This window comes from Knufia obscura, assembly GCF_036327395.1.
Source record: "Knufia obscura strain CCFEE 5817 isolate CBS 148926 chromosome Unknown scaffold_11, whole genome shotgun sequence".
NCBI classification, from domain to species: Eukaryota; Fungi; Ascomycota; class Eurotiomycetes; order Chaetothyriales; family Trichomeriaceae; genus Knufia; species Knufia obscura.
Window position 1 is genome coordinate 374437 of NW_027042697.1, and position 17423 is coordinate 391859.

Consider the following 17423-nt stretch of genomic DNA (forward strand, 5'->3'; position numbering starts at 1 on the left):
TATCTTTACTAATTACTTAGTAACGCTAAGGAAGCTGCGATAATTAAATTAATTAAAGACTTATAGGCCTAGTACTAGCTCGCTAGTTATAAAGTTATACGTACTTATACGCACCTATTTCTTTAATCTTACGTTAAAGGCGAGCCTTATAATAGTAAGAACTAGGTTACTAACTTTTAGAAAAGGTATTACCTTAACTCTAATTTAAGTAAGCTTAAAATAATAAACCGCCTTTAAGCCTTAACGCTATAAGGTATAAATAACTTCTTTAATTATTTTAAAGCTAAGTTAGAAGAGTTTAGTATCTCTTTAAAGCGTATATATAATATAAACGAAAAGAGCTTCTAGCTTAAGTTACTAAGCTTAGAATACTACGTTTTTTAAGATAATTAACTTATTAGTTACTACTACTTTCTCTTTCTTTAACTAGGTTATAATTATTAAAATTATATATATAGACGATCGTATACTTAAGCTAATACTAATTTATATTAACTAGCAGCTAAACTCGTTTTAATAGAGCCCTAATAACGAGATTTAAAACTAGCTATAGAAGTTTTTTAACTCTAGCTAGTCTAATTTGAATATATACCTACGCTAATTATAGTAGGTTATAATACTAAAAAGATAAGTAGCTAGTAGGCTAATTACGCTTATTCTTAACCCTTATAAAATTTATATAAACGATACCTTCTAAACCTAAGTATATAAGGCTAGTATATACTTTATATACCTACTCGCGTACGCGTTATATATATTATAGCCTTTAGACGTTAGGGTTTTTAACTATATTTCTTAAGAATACCGTAAGGTATTAAGGGCTCGGCTTTTCGTATTAATAACGATAATTAAATATATAGATTTTAACGCTATATACGAATAGGTAAGACTATACGACTTTAAGAAGGTATATATATAATTAGGTTAGTTATATAGTAAGTTATTTCCTTTTAACCGTAATAAGGTTAAGTACTACTCCTATATATAAAACTATAGTTAGTCTTAACCTAATTATATATTCGTAAGTATAAGTAATAACTTTAAACCTAATTAAATACCTAAGATAAAATCGTAAGCGCGAATACTTAGCGATTTAATTATTAATTATTATGTACTAACTACTACGATATAAGTTACTAAATTACTTAAATTTAAGGCTACGGCTACCGCCGCTAATATTATCTACTAAAACCGAATCGAGTACGTTTAAGATAAAGATAAAGCTAAAGAACGTACTACTAAAGCCGTACGAGTTCGTTAGCTATTTAATATATTATATATAAGAAAGAGAGTGCTTAAGGCTACTCTTAGTAGGTATAACGATTAGAAAGCGACTATATAGTAAAAATAGAAGGGTATAAAGCGAGTAAAGCAGTTAATAACGTTTAAATACCCTCCGCGTAACGAGCGAATCTCAAATATAAGAAAAGGTATACGAGTAGTCGACGGCGAGGTCATTCTCAATCCTAGTATATAGCTGCCATAGTAAAAATGAGGCGCTCGCCAAGGTGTGGCCGACAGTAGGAGTAGGGAAAGACTATCCATGAAGAGCATGTATTCGTGAGTCGCGTCGTCTATCTAGCTGTCTTATACAGTGTATCTAGCTCTTTCCTGTATCGCTTGGACACCTACCAAATCCCAGCACCATCTAGAGCTTGCTATCAAAATCCTGGAACTCCTTGATGTCTGTGACAGGAACAACACCCTGGCTGACCTGCAGTCCCGCCTTCCACCTATGGACATCGTCAATCGTGATAGGCTCGGACGTCTTTGGCGGTTCGAGCAGCTTCTCTTCCTCTGTTGTTTTGATCTTCAGCTTGACAAAGAGTTGTGGCAACACTTGCTCAAGCTCTGCAAGAACTTCGGAAAGTTTGGTCCCGGCCAAAGTTGACCCAACAGCAGTCTTGCATGCGGCCAAGATGCCTACATGATCGTGAGGGGCGATATCGTTCAGGTTCGTGGCGAGCTGCTCCTTCTGCACTTCGGCACCTTGCGCGATGAGATACTGTCCGAGCGACTCTGCGAGCTCTTTCTTCTGCTCCTCTGGTGAGGGCTGCTCGTCCTTGACCACTTTTTGAGCATTCAAGTGAATCGACAACTTGGCCCGCTGCGGCGACTCCGGATCAATGTACCTTGCAAAGAAGTCCTGCATATCTTGTTTAGTGACCTTACGGATGTGCTCGACGTCCACGTCAACCTGGAAGAAGTTGTAAGCTTCGCCCGAGACATAGTTCCATAGTCTGTTAGTCTCTGAACTCAAATTTTTGAGCGTCTCGAGCTTCCGCGCGATCAAGCTCTTCTTGTGCTTGTCGAAGTCTTCTTGGCTCATGTCAGCTAGGTCCTGCTTGAACTTCGCCAGGAATGCATCAATCCGAGTTTCCAGGTACTGCGTTGGTCGTTCACTCTGTATCAGCACGCGATAGCCTGTTGTGGTCGCCGCTGGTCTAACACCGCTCCACACAACATAGCCAAGCTGCTCCTTCGTACGTAATTGATCGAACGACGGCTCATCTGTAAGTTGCCCAAGCAGTTGTACTCTGGCTCTCAGATCGTAATCCATGTTGCTGCCAACCTGTAGATAATACTCGATGCCGTGGTTGATGTTCTCTGGATCGTCCAATGTATGATTGTAGACATAATTGCTACCAGGAGGAAGCAGGACATTTCGACGGGTGTGCCACTGAGATGGTAGCAATACACGCGGCCGTAACGATGTCTCAATCAGCTGTGCCCATTTCTTGGCCTCTTCTCGATACACATTGCCATGAACCAGCAGTTCGATATGTGCCTGCGAAATCATCTGTTTGGCAAATGCTTTGAGATCCTCAAGCATCACGTATGGCAGTTCAGCTGCATATTCTGCTGTGATATACCGCTTCTGGTCGATGAGATATCTGGTGAAGTCGCCGATTTGCATGTATGGTTGTCGGAAGCCCCAATTCTTATACTCTCGCTCAAAACGCTCTTTGATGATGTCGAATCGGTCCTGTCGAAGCTCAACATCTCGCATCATGGTCACAATCTTGTCGAGCAGCACTCCAAGCTTGTCGTTGTACCCATGAACAGCTAATTCCAACCCCATTGAGTTCGTGAGTAAGCTGTAATTTAGACCCGAGATGTCTGCATCATAAGTGTATTCTTGCAGAGCGTCCTTCACCATATTTGCGTACAGTGCGGCCTTGACATGGTTTGCTGGAGAGTCGAAGACTACAGGATTTCGGATCAGAACATTGACGTTGGCTTTTGGCACCCAAAACTTATCGTCCTTCTTCCACCATAGTCGCACATGCTCGTCGTCCCGGAGTAATCGAGGCGCTTTCGCTGGCTCTTTGACCTCAGTTTTCTCCACCTCCAGCCGGGTCGGAACGAATTCGTTCTTGTGAGGCAGATGTAGATCGGGGGGTCGATCGCTTCCATTTGGTAACAAGGCTTGTTGTATTTCCGTAATCACTTCATCCGGTATTTTCTTGACTGTGTAATCAGTGCCATACCATCTCTCTTTCTGATCGAAATCGGCATAGTCCTGGCTCACGATCATCAGACGGAAGTTGTCCTCTCGTAAGAATTGCATAGCATTTACGATAGCCTTGGGGTCGAATCTCCGGAACTTGCTGGTAGCGCTGAGTAGCCATTTTCGTGGTATAGGCTTCTGCATTACGCTGCTCGTCGAATGAGCAAAGCGACTTGCTGGAGTCTTTTGACGGAAGCGGAAATCGACTTCAGCCATATTCTTCTGCTCCTCGAACATCCACTCGACTGGGGGCGTTGCTTTCATCATGCCAATATATTGAAAAACAATCTTGACGATGTCTCGGTATCTTTTGAGTCCCTCGGGCGTCAAGTTGACCTCAATCTCGAAGAACGCTGAACCCGGACATATCGTATGAGCACCCGCACTGAGGGAGTTCGCTAGACCTTGTTCTTTCAGATACGCGAGAATGCTGCCAGGTCCTTCATGACCGATGAGGTGACTGATGTACCGAGACGGTTGTGTCTCGTACATTTCATCCTCGTCCTGGTAAGGGAAACTGATCTCCAAAGATCTGGACTCCATGACCGGCTTCGCGAAGATCTCAGTCTTCAGCTGTGGTTCTGCAAGGACTTTTACATCGTCCCATCTGTTCTGGGTCAGATCTTTGTTGGCGACTTCCGAGAACAGCTCGGCCACCCAGGTCTCTAGCTCATCCAGTGACTCTTGACCAAGGACTACCAATTTCATTCTGTTTGCGGAGTAGTGCTTTTCGTAGAATTTCATGAACTCATCCCGTACCTTCACACCTCGTGCTTGTGGGTCGTCCCTCAAAGTCTTCAGATTGCCTGTAGAAAAATGGTTGTATGGGTGTTTCGGGTTCGACAAAGACTTTGCCAGCTGAGACAATCGCCACATATCACTCTGCAGGTTCTTCTTGTTCTCCGAGTCCACAGCCCTCAGCTCGCGGTCAAGAGTGTTCTCGAGAAATAGTGGCTTGACGAAGAATTGTGCAAATCGATCCAGAGCGCCGTACAAAGGTCCTCTTGCTGTGCCATTTGCCAACCCATCTACCTGTCCGTTCGCCTCGCCATTGACACCATTCGGAGCACTGCCATGTGACTCACTCGAGGCAGCGCACTCGAAGAAGAAGTTGGTATTTGTTGCACTCGTGTATGCGTTCGATTGACCACTCGCCGATGAAAGGTACGAGCTGTATTCATTCTCTACTGGGTACTTTTCCGTGCCCATGAACAAAGCATGTTCGACCGCATGGGCCATTCCAGGCATATCGTCGTCATCGGAGAAGTTGCCAACGTTGACGTTCAATGAGGCACTGGCCTTGTCGGTTTGCGGGTCGTGTACTAGGAGAGCCTCAAGCTTATTGGGTAACTCGATGATGCGGTACGACCTGTCGTCTGTGATCTGTCAGTGGGTTGAAACCATGCTTCTAGGGTACCAACCGAGTTCAGGTTTCTCCAGCTCATCGGCGATCCTCCTCACTTTCGACTCCATGACTGTAGCAAAGGGCCTAACCCTGGAACATCTGGAGATGGTAGATGTATTATAAGTATGCGGGCGTAGATGGCGATTATCGAATAGACTGCGTTTCACACCAAATCGACCCTGCTTGACAAATAAAGACAACGACCGTGGACCCCAGAATGGTGTGTTCATAGATCTTTGTGGTTACGCCTGACAATGAAGGCTCGAAAAGGATGCTCACCGCCTTGAAGTGATTCGATCAACTCAGCTAGTATTGAAACTGCGAGGACCTTGAAGGCCAAGTGATACCCATGAGATCCTAGCGGATCGTGATGCAAGCATCTGAGTGCCTGCAGCAGGCAAACCGGGGAAGTACCGGGGCACTAACTTAGGGCTGCGCTAAGCTTTCCGCCGACTGCGCCGCCTGTGTGTTCTACCGAGTAACCACAGACCGAGAACAGGTGGGTGTGCTTGATCTGCCAACTAGCTTTTACCCAAGGGGGAAAATATCAAATCAATGCGATAGCAGACAATATTCTCACCAAGCATGAAGTGACCAGCTAGTGATTCCTACGGAATGCTTTGTGTAAGTTGCAGAAAATTGTACAGCGAATATTTAGTGCCAAAAGAACAGCCATTGCTAATCAGGGATAACTACACGACAGCCAGTACCTGGTCCTCCTCGAGTGCTGGTATACAATACTACTAGTACCATCGATACTTCCAATCAGTAAGTGTACCTGAAGCCAACTTGTCCTTCAAGCACCTTCTCGCCCCGTGCTGCCTTCGAGTTCTGTGATCTGAAATAGATGGTGTTGATCACAACAATCACGATTAGAAGCGCATTGCATGCGATTGCAGCGTAGATTCCTGGTCTGTAGCCAGGAGCATCTTGACTTCGGAAGACCTGCTGCCGTTAAAACATGCTCCATATCTGGGGAGGATCTTTTGAGCTTACCAAGCTACCAGCGATGCCACCAATGCCTCCGAAGCCCACCAGCGTTGCGGAACAGAAAGCACGTTTCCATTGGCCACGAATATTGTTGGCTTGATATGCCATGCAGCATGGGATGTTCGCATTCGACCCGGCCGTGACCAAGAAGACACCGAAGTAGCGGACACCTGCGTTAGAATGGAATCCCTGAGACTTGTCAGTCAAAACTCAACACGGCGAGCACCCTTGGACTCACCATTATGGGCAACCCGATCAAACCCATGACAGCATTTCCGATGAGCACAGGTCCTCGAACATGATATTTATCGGCTAGCCAAGCCGTCCCAAACATCACGATTGCGGCAAAGGCGTACGGTGGAGCCACAAGGCACTGTGAAGCTCCCACTGAGTAACCCATGGACTCGCGTAGGATGATTGGGAGGAAGTAGGCGATAGCGTACGTGACGGTGGTCAAACAGAAGAAGATCAACGCTAAGTGTTGTCAGTATGCTGCACCTGCGCAGTTGAGGAAAAAGACATACCGAATCCCCAAATCTTCAAGTCAAGTCCTGCAGCTGCCCACTTTTTCAAGCTGAAAGGCTCAACGGCGGCATCATCTCGGTCCTTGTTGATCTGTCGAATGACCAACGCGCATTCCCGTTCATTGAGGAAGCCAAGAGCTGTCTTGTGGGCACGATCGGGGAAGTCCACGAGGGTGAAGTAACCAATGACACCCAGGATACATGTAAGTATCCCTTCAATGATGAAGATCCAGCTCCAACCGAGATAGCCTCCAACACCACTCATCTGCATCAAGCCAAAAGCGAGGATACCGGAGCACGCAGATGCCAAACATCCGATGAGGTAGAAGACGCTATATCTCTGATCTGGTTAGCAAGCTGGCCGGCACCGGTTCGGCAGAAGATTTACCTTTTGAAGATCGTATCTCCTGTACCAAGTTGAGATCAAGTACACACAACCAGGGAAGAAGCCTGCTTCGAAGATCCCCAGGATCATTCGAAGAGGAATCATGGTTGTCCAGACCTTGGGAAAGCCCATGCCTATCATTACTGCTCCCCATAGCACGACGATGGTCGCCAGGAATGGTCGAGGTCCGATCTTTCGGCACAAAACGGTGGCTGGCGGCTGGAAGATCACATAGGTAGTGAAGAACACTAAAGTGATAATGCTCTGGACAATATCAGCATTTCGTCAAGTTGAAGAGGCGAATGCAAGCATACGTATCGGAATCCTTTCAGTTCCAGTTCAACAGTCATACCGGCGATTGCAGCAGCTGACAGATTTGTTCGGTCCATCAAGGAGATGCAGTAGAGGATACCACATGTTGAGATCAATCGTCTGTCGACACGATGGCGGATCTTCCTTTGCTCTTCCGGTGTAAACTCAGGATCTGAATCCGGTGCATCCTTAGAATGGTCCGAGAGGGCTTCATCAATATGGTTGCCCTGGCCGATCTTCTCATCAGAGTATAGGTTGGTGTTTTGGGTAGCCATGACGAGCTGTCGACGTATTGCTGGATGATGGTAGCTGGAGAAAATCTTCTAGTCTTCGAGCAAGACAGGAATCATCCTGACTTATGTCTGTCAGCGAGCATAGTCATGACGGGACCTCGTGCTTTCCGTGCCTGTCCGCATCGACGAGCTTGCAAGGAAACATGCATGCCAAGTCTTGGCTTGCATCTTGGCGCTTCTCCATACCCCATGCGATCGTCTCAACCTCCAGAGATTCGACCCCAAAATCTCCATACGCGAGCTACTTGGATTTCGCACATGTGCTGGGATCGGCAGATGCTCTCGTTGTTGTCTAGCCGCGGACATCATGAAAGCAAATTTTCATGCAAAGCCCGGTGCCGTTGGCTGCTGCTCTCTTTCCAAGAGCCTCAAAAAGCATAATTATTCAGCCGCATGATGTGCAGCCAAAACGTTATGCGATACAAAGACAATGCTCCGGTCCCCAAGCATTTCACATGGGCGCCGCCCACGCAGTACACCATATCTTGAGATCTCGTATCCAGCACAACAATGTCTTACTAACAAGTCATCCTGGTTGCATCGGGTGAGTCCGGACTGCGAATCACAAATTTCGTTCTTGCCATCGGTAATTCCGGTATATCTTGGAACGTGGCAAGCGTCCGGGGTCCTGGGGAACAGTCAACCACTAAGAGTCAACCACAGGGATTTCTTGCCGAGGCGCTCGTTTGTGTTAGTAAAAACACATGATGCTCCAGTCACATATCTGAGACTTGTGGTGTCGTTGTTGACTTTTAAGATATGCTTGGATCTCTTGTGTCCTTCTTGGCTGCACGTTATACGCGCTTTGAGGTACGCCACAGCTGACTTTGTCTGGTTTCAACCGAGGCTCAACATCATTACGAAGGTGTTTGTTGCTCGAAAGCGTAAGGGTGGCATTCGGCAATCGACCGAACTGCCCCTGTCAGCGACCCGGCCAGGGACTTGACTTGCACCTGTTTCGCTCCTTGCAATCACGGGTCTTTTTGAAGTCCTAAATTCGTTGCACTCTGTTCGTTTGAGGCACGGCAACCGCTCTGGTATCCTCGGTCTGGAGTCTGCTCGCAGGCACAGACAATCGAGAAGAACGTACAAGGACATGAAACAGTCAATACGCGAAAGGGACTAAGGGATGATTCGAGCAATGTCACATAATGATTGAACAATGCCGAACGATGATCTGAGAGAAGCTCGAGGGTAGTCCAAAGAGAAGTCTGGGAGTCGAACGACAGAAATTAGAGGGTAATGTGAAGAGGTCGCTGACATCGCAGTACGAACTGGAACTTGAAACTTGCGAACACGTACTGCTACTCCGATTTCGTGCAGCAGGACGAGATCTCACTCCATGTAGTCATGGAGTAGATGCTTTACGAATGAAACACCGCCTTCTTCTGGGATCTCACCATGGGCTTACCCAAGTGCTGGACAGTCGTTGCTCTGATACATGAAGAACAAGTGATGCATCGGTCGCCAGAAGCCTGAACCAGAATATTACCTGCAAGGGGTTATGCGAGGTGTACCAGCGAGCTCACGTTGTTCGACTTCGGGTCGAAAAAATCGTTGCTGGTGGTTTCCGCGCATGACGCAGCAAGAATGAAGAGCCCTGGTGCTGACATACCGGCTTAATTGTTGTGATCGAGTTGACATTGCAGAGATCGTCATGAGAAAGACATCTATTGTGGATGACCTTCGGACAGCTGCAGGCCAGTGATCGCATGTACGCGGCAGTCGTGGATGCGTCGAACGAAGACTGAGGGGCAAGCAGTGCAGGATAACACTACTAGAAATAAATAGCGAGCGAAAAGAGACCCGTGGTGCACGAGGGATGGCGGCCGCCAGGTAGCCGAAGAAAGCGCCGAAGTCTCGTAGTCGAGGAGGATGTAAATGAGTGTAGTGTCCAGTAGACTACAATAGAGTCTTCAGCTAACAGTGTCAAATGCGGGTCTTCCGACTGTTCTGATATGTAGTGGAATTGAGGCTTCAGTAATAGCACGAGCGCGTTTGTGAGAGCAACATTCTAGTAGACCACCGACCTTAAGTTTTCCAGGGCATGGTAGACGCGGGTACCAAGTGATGCCGGACTCATGTGTTGTTATGCTGAAGAATGGTTCCGTTTACTCGCAGTCGGAGGTGGCGTACCATCATTGGGATATCTTGGCATCGCGCAGGGTTTTGTTCGCAAGAGACTCGGAGCCTGCGATTATAACAAGTGTTCTCTTCCACCAGAAGAATTCATAACCACCGTTCGCAATAACTTTGCTATCGTTATTTTTCAAGGCTCGAGGACGATTGATTCGAACACCGCGCAACCTCGAGTACCACCACGACGAGTTTCTAAGCCCAACAACTTACAACCGCAATCATGGTCAATCCGCAGATGTAGGTGCTTGAGGAGGCTGGGCGAAGGGACCTCTACTGACGATAGGCAGCACGAACCTCGTGATCATCCTAGGGATGTAAGTCATATGGCGGAGCGGACGTGAGGGTGGCCATGTATTGACTGTGTACAGGATGCAGGTGTCGAAGAAGATACCATTCGATGACCCACAAGTCCTCATGGGAGTGCGCGCTCTCTACATCGTCTCGAATCTGATCATCTTCGCCGTTTACTTTTACACTGGAATGCAGATCAAGAAAAAGAAGGGTGAGTGGCCTGGAGTTGGGATGGATCCCACATCACCCGCCTACACTCCTGCACGCGAGCCAGGCTCACATGGATATAGACCTCACAACCCTCAAATACCTAGAACCTGCTCAAGCTGGATCAGGAGAAGAGCCTAAGCTCGTCACAAGTAAGTTGTAGGATACGGAACGGTTTAGTTCCAAGCTGACGTTAGTGTAGCAACGATTATGGAGTACGACCAACAGCAGCTGCAAGCTGCCTACAAGCAGCAAATGATGGGCGTAGGCATGATGGCATTCATGCACCTCTACCTCAAGTACACCAACCCTCTCATTATTCAGTCTATCATCCCGTTGAAGGGCGTGTTCGAGGGCAATATCGCCAAGGTTCACATCTTCGGCAAGCCAGCTGTTGGCGAGCTCAAAAGACCATGGAAGGCCGCTGGAGGCTTCATGGGTATGGGCGGCGGCGAGGTTAAGACGGATAAGGCCTCGATTGAACAGGCGGAGCGCGCTGGACGAGGCGGTGCCAAAGAGGAGTAGATATCGGATCTTTCCCAGCAGAAGGTTGGGGTTCTTAAACTCTTCAGAAGCGTTAATGCACATATCCCATGAACTTCCGGTCACGCGATAAGTTGAAACGATTCTTTTCCGTCCTTTTCCGAATGTGCTACCCCGAGTCTTGGTTGAAAATCATCCTCTAGTATGTCAGCATTTCAAGCCCTTAGAACAGCGCAATGCACCTTCGTAAACCAGCAGCTTGAGAGGACATGATGGCAGACACAGGAGGCAGGCTGTTGTGGCAGCGGCGACGGAGGATCTAGATAATCCGCGAACTTTGCCTTGAGCCATTTCTCTGCGCATGGCCTGAAAAGAGGAAACAGTTTTGATTGGTGGGGCCTATGTCGCTAGATGACTGTCGTGGACAAGGCACAGCTCCAAAAGCTATCATCTTACACATGCCGTTGCATTTGACTCAGGAACCAGCTACCCGGGTGGACGTCTGGGCATTATCGTGATGTCTATAAAAGTAGCAGGTATGGCCGGCTCTGCTCTGCTGTTCTCGCACTCTGGACACTTCAAATCATCTAGCTCTGAGAAAAAGCAACTGTTTTTACCTATCTGTTTATCAGTAACCCATATCCGAACTCAGCTCATCGCATCATAGGTAAGTCGCACTGTCAAGTATGACATAATTCGCATGATCTTTTGGTTTTGGTTGGGTGTCCTCCCCGCGACTGCTTGACGTTTTGTTTTTGAGCGGGCTGCACATGCTGAAGTGGGGTGAACCAGCACTGACACCTTCCGCTACATGGGAAGTTCAACAAAGACTTGCGGTTGAGCTACATCCTTTTACTCTGTTCTCATATTGCACCCGACCTGACCTTGACTGATACCTTGACTGATATCGTTTCAAGCAGCCCTCATCCTTTGAACTTTTAAATCAAAAGTCTCTGTTAGTGGTGCCCTCACACGAACTGCTTACAAGACTAACATTTTACAACAAGATCTCAAGATGCCTACTCTCGTTGGTATCAACGGCTTCGGTCGAATTGGCCGAATTGTGTTCAGAAACGCGGTCGAACACGGCGATGTCCAAGTTGTTGCAGTCAACGATCCCTTCATCGAGCCAAAATATGCTGTAAGAGCTTCGGCTGGTAGTGAGACGAGGGAGAACATTGGCTGACACAGCATAGGCATACATGCTGAAGTACGACACTACACATGGCCAGTTCAAGGGCACAATCGAGGAGAAGGCAGATGCACTCGTCGTCAATGGCAAGGAAGTCAAGTTCTACACCAAGAAGGACCCATCTGAGATCCCATGGTCTGAGACAGGTGCTTACTACATTGTTGAGTCGACTGGTGTCTTCACCACCACAGAGAAGGCCTCCGCTCACTTGAAGGGTGGTGCTAAGAAGGTCGTCATCTCTGCTCCTTCTGCCGACGCTCCTATGTTCGTCATGGGTGTCAACAACGAATCCTACAAGTCCGACATCCCAGTCATCTCCAACGCTTCCTGCACAACCAACTGCTTGGCCCCTCTCGCTAAGGTCATTCACGACAAGTTTGGTATGAAAGAGGGTCTCATGACCACCATTCACTCATACACCGCTACACAGAAGACTGTCGATGGCCCGTCCGCAAAGGATTGGCGAGGTGGCCGAACTGCCGCTCAGAACATCATTCCATCGAGCACTGGTGCTGCTAAGGCTGTCGGCAAGGTCATCCCAGACTTGAACGGCAAGCTTACCGGCATGGCCATGCGTGTGCCCACCTCCAACGTCTCTGTCGTCGATCTTACCTGCGTTCTGGAGAAGCCAGCCAGCTACGACGAGGTCAAGAAAGCCATCAAGGAGGCCTCGGAGACCAACCTCAAGGGTATACTTGCTTACACCGAGGATGAGATTGTCTCCTCCGATCTGAATGGTGATAACCACTCTTCCATCTTCGATGCTAAGGCTGGTATCTCCCTCAACGACCACTTCGTCAAACTGGTCAGCTGGTATGACAATGGTATGTAAACTTCTTAACACTATTTGTGCCTTTACATGTTAACTAATTTGTTCGCAGAGTGGGGCTACAGTCGTCGTGTCCTTGATCTGCTCGCCTACATTGCAAAGGTTGATGGTAATGCTTAAATTGGCGAAGATTCAATGGTGAAGCTTCATTGGTGGTAAGGACCTAGATTGAGGAAACCTATGTGATTGAGCAAGCATGAATTGGGAACGAATACGTTGCTCAGCAGTACTCTTAACATAGCCGTTGCATGAATTCTATCGACATGCAGACATGGAACTTCATGTGATTACTTTTTGCTATCGCGGGTGATCTCAACCTGATACACATTCATCACGGACTACTCAGTATCTACATACATGGTCGTGTCTTCCACAGCCTTCACTGACTCGGTACAACCAGATACACCAGCATCCGAACCAGCAACAGATCTTCTGCGTGGGGCTTGGGTACTTACAGCAGCGAGCGCAGGAGTACCAATGCCTAGTCTTCCAGCTGTCTCTGACCAGCGTCAAGCTTAAACATTGATACGCTTTGTATTAGCAAAATTCTAGGGATGAGCATGGTACCACAAACCAAAAGTCTATGGTAGGGTAGTATTCTCCCTATCGTAACTTCTATGCAAACGAGAACAGGCACGGAACGATGAGGACGATGAACACTGGGACAAGCTCACCATGGATATGCTCCAGTGTCAAATTGGTCATGAGGGCTCGGCGCTTCCTCAGGACTTTCCGAGTACGGGGCAGAAAGACGGCGCTCATCGAGCAGAGCTTGTATTCTTATCCTCCATGAATAAACCTTGTCCATCGGTATTGGCTTTGAATATGCGAATCTTGCGACACCAGCCCTACCTTCCCGTCAAGCCGGTTCCCTAAATCATTGGCCGGTCTGGCAAAAAGCAATTTTGCACATTAGGCTTTGCGAGCCCCCGAAGCTTAGGCGCCACTGAAGCCTGTAGAGCCTAGGAAATAGTGCTGATCATGCCCACCCCGCCAAAACTTGAGGTTGGCGGAACCGGCCAGTTATTTAGGGAACCGGCTTGCCGTGTAACAAGGATGTAGTATATAGGGAGTGAAGCGGTCCGTTTTTTTGTGCGTAGTTACAACGGCGTTGATAGCCCGGGTGGAATTAGGACAGGGCAGCCCTTGACAGCTATAGAATGTAGAATATCTGTGGTGCAAGATGCTTCGCCTAGTGCTGCTCATCGATATCTCTGCTACCCTTGTTGGTCAGCGGAGACACCCCTTTTTTCTGGTGCCTCGTCCATCGAGATCACGTGACCTCGGTCTTGGCGTCGCTGCAGCGGACCTTCCTCTGGTTGAGTACTGTGCTGAGTTGTCACTTCCTCTCTACAATTTGCACCTGCTTACTTGAGAATCCTCAATGATCTGGACCGTCCTTTGTGCCCAATTGGAAATGTGATTGTTAGACAATTTACGGTTTGAGGACACATCGTCGGACATGTTTGCCCATTGACTTTACTAGCCTTCGTTTGATCCTTAGCACAATCCTTGCGCGATGGAGTCACCAGACATCAACATGGTCGATCAGCAGATCCCTATACTGATAGAAGACCTGAAGGTCGAAACGCCGTCAGAGGATGACTACGAAGACGTCGAGAGCACAGACGAATCGTCCATTGACGACACACACCATGTACCCAGAGGGCTGCCAAGCAGAGAACTGCCCACTGGCCTCTGCTACGATGAACGAATGCGTTATCACGCTGAAGTCTCGGCTCTGTCTGCGGAAGCAGTGCATCCTGAAGACCCTCGACGGATATATTACATATTCAAGGAGCTGTGCGAGGCTGGCCTGGTACAGCACAAAGACTACGACCTGATAGTAGATCAGCCGCTGCTACGCATCGATGCTCGAGAAGCAACCGAGGACGAGATATGTCTCGTTCACACTCCAGAACATTATGCATTTGTACGCAGCACAGCCGGTAAGTCGTGCTTTCGCTTGTTACTGAATTTCACTCTGACTTCTTCCAGGCATGTCTAACGACGACTTGCTCGACCTGTCAGAGTCGTCAAGTATGGATTCTATTTACTTCAACAAGCTCTCGTACTATTCTGGCAAACTATCGGCGGGAGGTGCCATCGAGACATGTAAAGCGGTCATGCAGAGAAGGGTGAAGAACGCCATCGCTGTCATTCGTCCGCCAGGCCATCACGCCGAAGTAGGCCAGACCATGGGCTTCTGCCTCTTCAACAATACCTGCGTTGCTTCGAAAGTCTGCCAGGATATGTTTGGACCAGCTTGCAGAAAGATCCTGATCCTAGACTGGGATGTGCACCACGGCAACGGTTGTCAAAAAGCATTCTACAACGATCCAAACATCCTCTACATCTCGTTGCATGTACATCAAGGCGGCACATTTTATCCTAGCGGTCCAGAAGGAGGCATGGATCGGTGTGGTGAAGGAGCAGGCGAGGGTTACAACGTCAACATTCCGTGGAGAAGCAAGGGTATGGGCGACGGCGACTACATGTACGCGTTTCAGCATGTGGTTATGCCTATAGCGAACTCCTTCAATCCGGACTTTGTCGTCGTCTCGGCTGGGTTTGACGCAGCTGCTGGGGACGAGCTGGGTGGCTGCAATGTCACACCACCTTGCTATGCTCACATGACACATATGCTGATGTCTCTGGCTGGCGGCAAAGTCGCAGTATGTCTTGAAGGTGGCTACAACTTCAAAGCAATATCGAAGTCGGCGCTGGCGGTCACTCGAACACTCATGGGTGAACCACCAGACAGACTCGAAGCCACCGTCGCCACAGATTCCGCGGTTAGAACTATCGAGGAGGTCAAGAGGACTCAATCGCGTTACTGGAGATGCATGTACCCAAAAGCACCTACTGGTGGTATTTATGGTGGAGAGCGTCTACATGATGTTATCAGAAAGTATCAAGCACAACATCTATTCGACAAGTACAAGCTAACTGAGCTCTGCATCATTCGAGAAAAGATCTCAGAGTCTTTCGACAAGCAAGTCCTTGGATCGATGGGTATTGAGCGAAGGAAACACCTGATAGTTATCTTCCATGATCCACCAGATCTCTTATCCAAAACTGACCCAACCACGGCTCAGCAGAAACCTCACGACACTTGGATGGTAAGTCGATCTCATCGTGCTTTATCTTCCCCCTGTACTTGCACCAGACTTACTCACCGCAGCTCGATGGCTCGCAGGCTTACATCGAATATGCTGTGCAAAACGAAATCGCAGTCATCGACGTGAACATACCAGAAATGATCACTATCACCGCCGACCGAAGTATTGACGAGAACGGCATACACTATGGCCAAGACGTTGCATACAGTAGTCACGCCACCGACGTCGCCCGAAAAGAGGGCGAGAAGCTAGCGAAATACATCTGGGACAACTATGTTGACATTTGTGACTTTCAAGGCGGTATCTGGCTCATTGGCGCTGGGGATGCCTTTCATGCAGTCTCAAAGCTCATCAGCGACAACGACAATGTGTATCAGAAATGCCGAGGAGTCATTGCCTTTATCTGCCAAAATCCTCTTCGACCTGTCAGCAGCGTCTCAAACAACAACCCTTTCATAAGCTCGTGGTACCGAGAACGCTCGAAGATCTTCGTCTCAGCCGAACACGACGTTTGGCGAAAACAAGAGGAGGGAAAGAAGTTCTCGAAGAGATACGGCAAGCTCATCAAGAGTCCCGAGGTAAGTTTCTTCCAGGTGAGTAATTGTTGCACTGTGCTTATGATCCTGCCGCAGAACATCCTCAATTCCATGATGCAAAAACATTTGCCTGAGGTATTCGACTTCATCTACGAAACCGGCGACTTCAACCCAAGAGACGAAGATAACGAGGACGCGGATGACCAAAACGCGACATCAGCCGAAGATGAAAACGAACCACCTGCTCGAGGTCCAGCCCTCTCATCACCACCACAAACACGACCATTAAATGGCGCAGCGACAGCACAAACATCAGCGGCACTCAGAGGCGCCATCAGCCCTAGAGGAGCTGGTGCACTCAGCCCCAGAGCCGATGATCTACAACAACCATCAACATCTCCGGGTGCATTCCAAAGTCTCTCACCAGGCCGATCAGCTCCGCCAAGCCGCAGTCCAGCGCTGGGAGCCATGCAGTCGCCGCCCGGCAGAGATTCAGCACAACCAGCTACAGAAGCAATGCGACACTTTGGACTTGGCGGGCCACCACAACAACCGAAAGGAATATAGAATAGTTCTAGGAGATCTAGGATAATGAAACAGGCAAAGCAGAGGCACTCATCGATCAAGGCAGTATCCAAACATCCACAAATACACCTCAGCCATGAGGTCAAAGATCAGCCACAGTCATCGAATATCGAAACATCAGTCGACCGACCACAGATACCTACCAGCAATGATGCTCAAGAAGAAACACAAACATCACTACCCGCCGCAGTACCAGCAAACCCCGAAGCACAAGCACAAGCACAGCCACAGCCGCATGACGACTCAGATGAGTGGATTGAGGACTACAAGAAGTGGGGTGCACAATCCAAGGCAGTGAAGGGAATGGTACCGCCCGATCCGTGGCCCGGACTGATATCAAAGAGAAAAAGGACAGAAGCACGAGCCGCTGACACAGCACAAGCTGACGACGAAGCGGGCAGCTCTTCAGGTAAGAGAATGCTGTACCTCGTTCAATGAAGAAGAATGCTGACGAGAATAGATGTGAGACGATCGAAAAGGCGACGTTGACTAGCTACGGCGTGTGAGAGATGCGAATATCCTTGGGGTCGAGAAGGTGTTGGTACAGAACCATCCTTCCTGGGCTATCATGTGCATGATTACTCTTATCATGTATCTAAGGGTTTGTCAACCACCCACG

General features: G+C 48.3%; 6 protein-coding genes across 6 annotated transcripts; 4 read left to right on the forward strand and 2 right to left on the reverse strand.

The window, feature by feature from the left end:
- Positions 1-1648: 1648 nt before the first annotated feature.
- STE23 (metalloprotease) lies at positions 1649-4984 on the reverse strand (the record flags this gene model as incomplete). Its single annotated transcript, XM_064876833.1, has 2 exons — positions 1649-4887; positions 4933-4984. 2 exons carry the CDS (start codon positions 4982-4984, stop codon positions 1649-1651), a joined length of 3291 nt encoding a protein of 1096 aa, XP_064727220.1.
- A 697-nt stretch (positions 4985-5681) lies between these two features.
- PMZ80_008434 (uncharacterized protein) lies at positions 5682-7402 on the reverse strand (the record flags this gene model as incomplete). The annotated part of the gene is made up of 6 exons (XM_064876834.1): positions 5682-5861; positions 5913-6095; positions 6145-6380; positions 6431-6770; positions 6819-7079; positions 7130-7402. The coding sequence occupies 6 exons, from the start codon at positions 7400-7402 to the stop codon at positions 5682-5684; spliced, it is 1473 nt and encodes a 490-aa protein (XP_064727221.1).
- A 2377-nt stretch (positions 7403-9779) lies between these two features.
- On the forward strand, positions 9780-10582 carry PHO88 (phosphate transporter (Pho88); the record flags this gene model as incomplete). Its single annotated transcript, XM_064876835.1, has 5 exons — positions 9780-9796; positions 9847-9873; positions 9928-10061; positions 10141-10209; positions 10260-10582. 5 exons carry the CDS (start codon positions 9780-9782, stop codon positions 10580-10582), a joined length of 570 nt encoding a protein of 189 aa, XP_064727222.1.
- A 973-nt stretch (positions 10583-11555) lies between these two features.
- Positions 11556-12681, forward strand: PMZ80_008436 (uncharacterized protein; the record flags this gene model as incomplete). Its single annotated transcript, XM_064876836.1, has 3 exons — positions 11556-11681; positions 11737-12556; positions 12614-12681. 3 exons carry the CDS (start codon positions 11556-11558, stop codon positions 12679-12681), a joined length of 1014 nt encoding a protein of 337 aa, XP_064727223.1.
- Positions 12682-14080: 1399 nt separating this feature from the next.
- On the forward strand, positions 14081-16786 carry HDA1 (Histone deacetylase hda1; the record flags this gene model as incomplete). Its single annotated transcript, XM_064876837.1, has 4 exons — positions 14081-14510; positions 14560-15683; positions 15746-16261; positions 16316-16786. The coding sequence occupies 4 exons, from the start codon at positions 14081-14083 to the stop codon at positions 16784-16786; spliced, it is 2541 nt and encodes an 846-aa protein (XP_064727224.1).
- Positions 16787-16810: 24 nt separating this feature from the next.
- On the forward strand, positions 16811-17293 carry PMZ80_008438 (uncharacterized protein; the record flags this gene model as incomplete). The annotated part of the gene is made up of 2 exons (XM_064876838.1): positions 16811-17213; positions 17265-17293. 2 exons carry the CDS (start codon positions 16811-16813, stop codon positions 17291-17293), a joined length of 432 nt encoding a protein of 143 aa, XP_064727225.1.
- Positions 17294-17423: the final 130 nt, after the last annotated feature.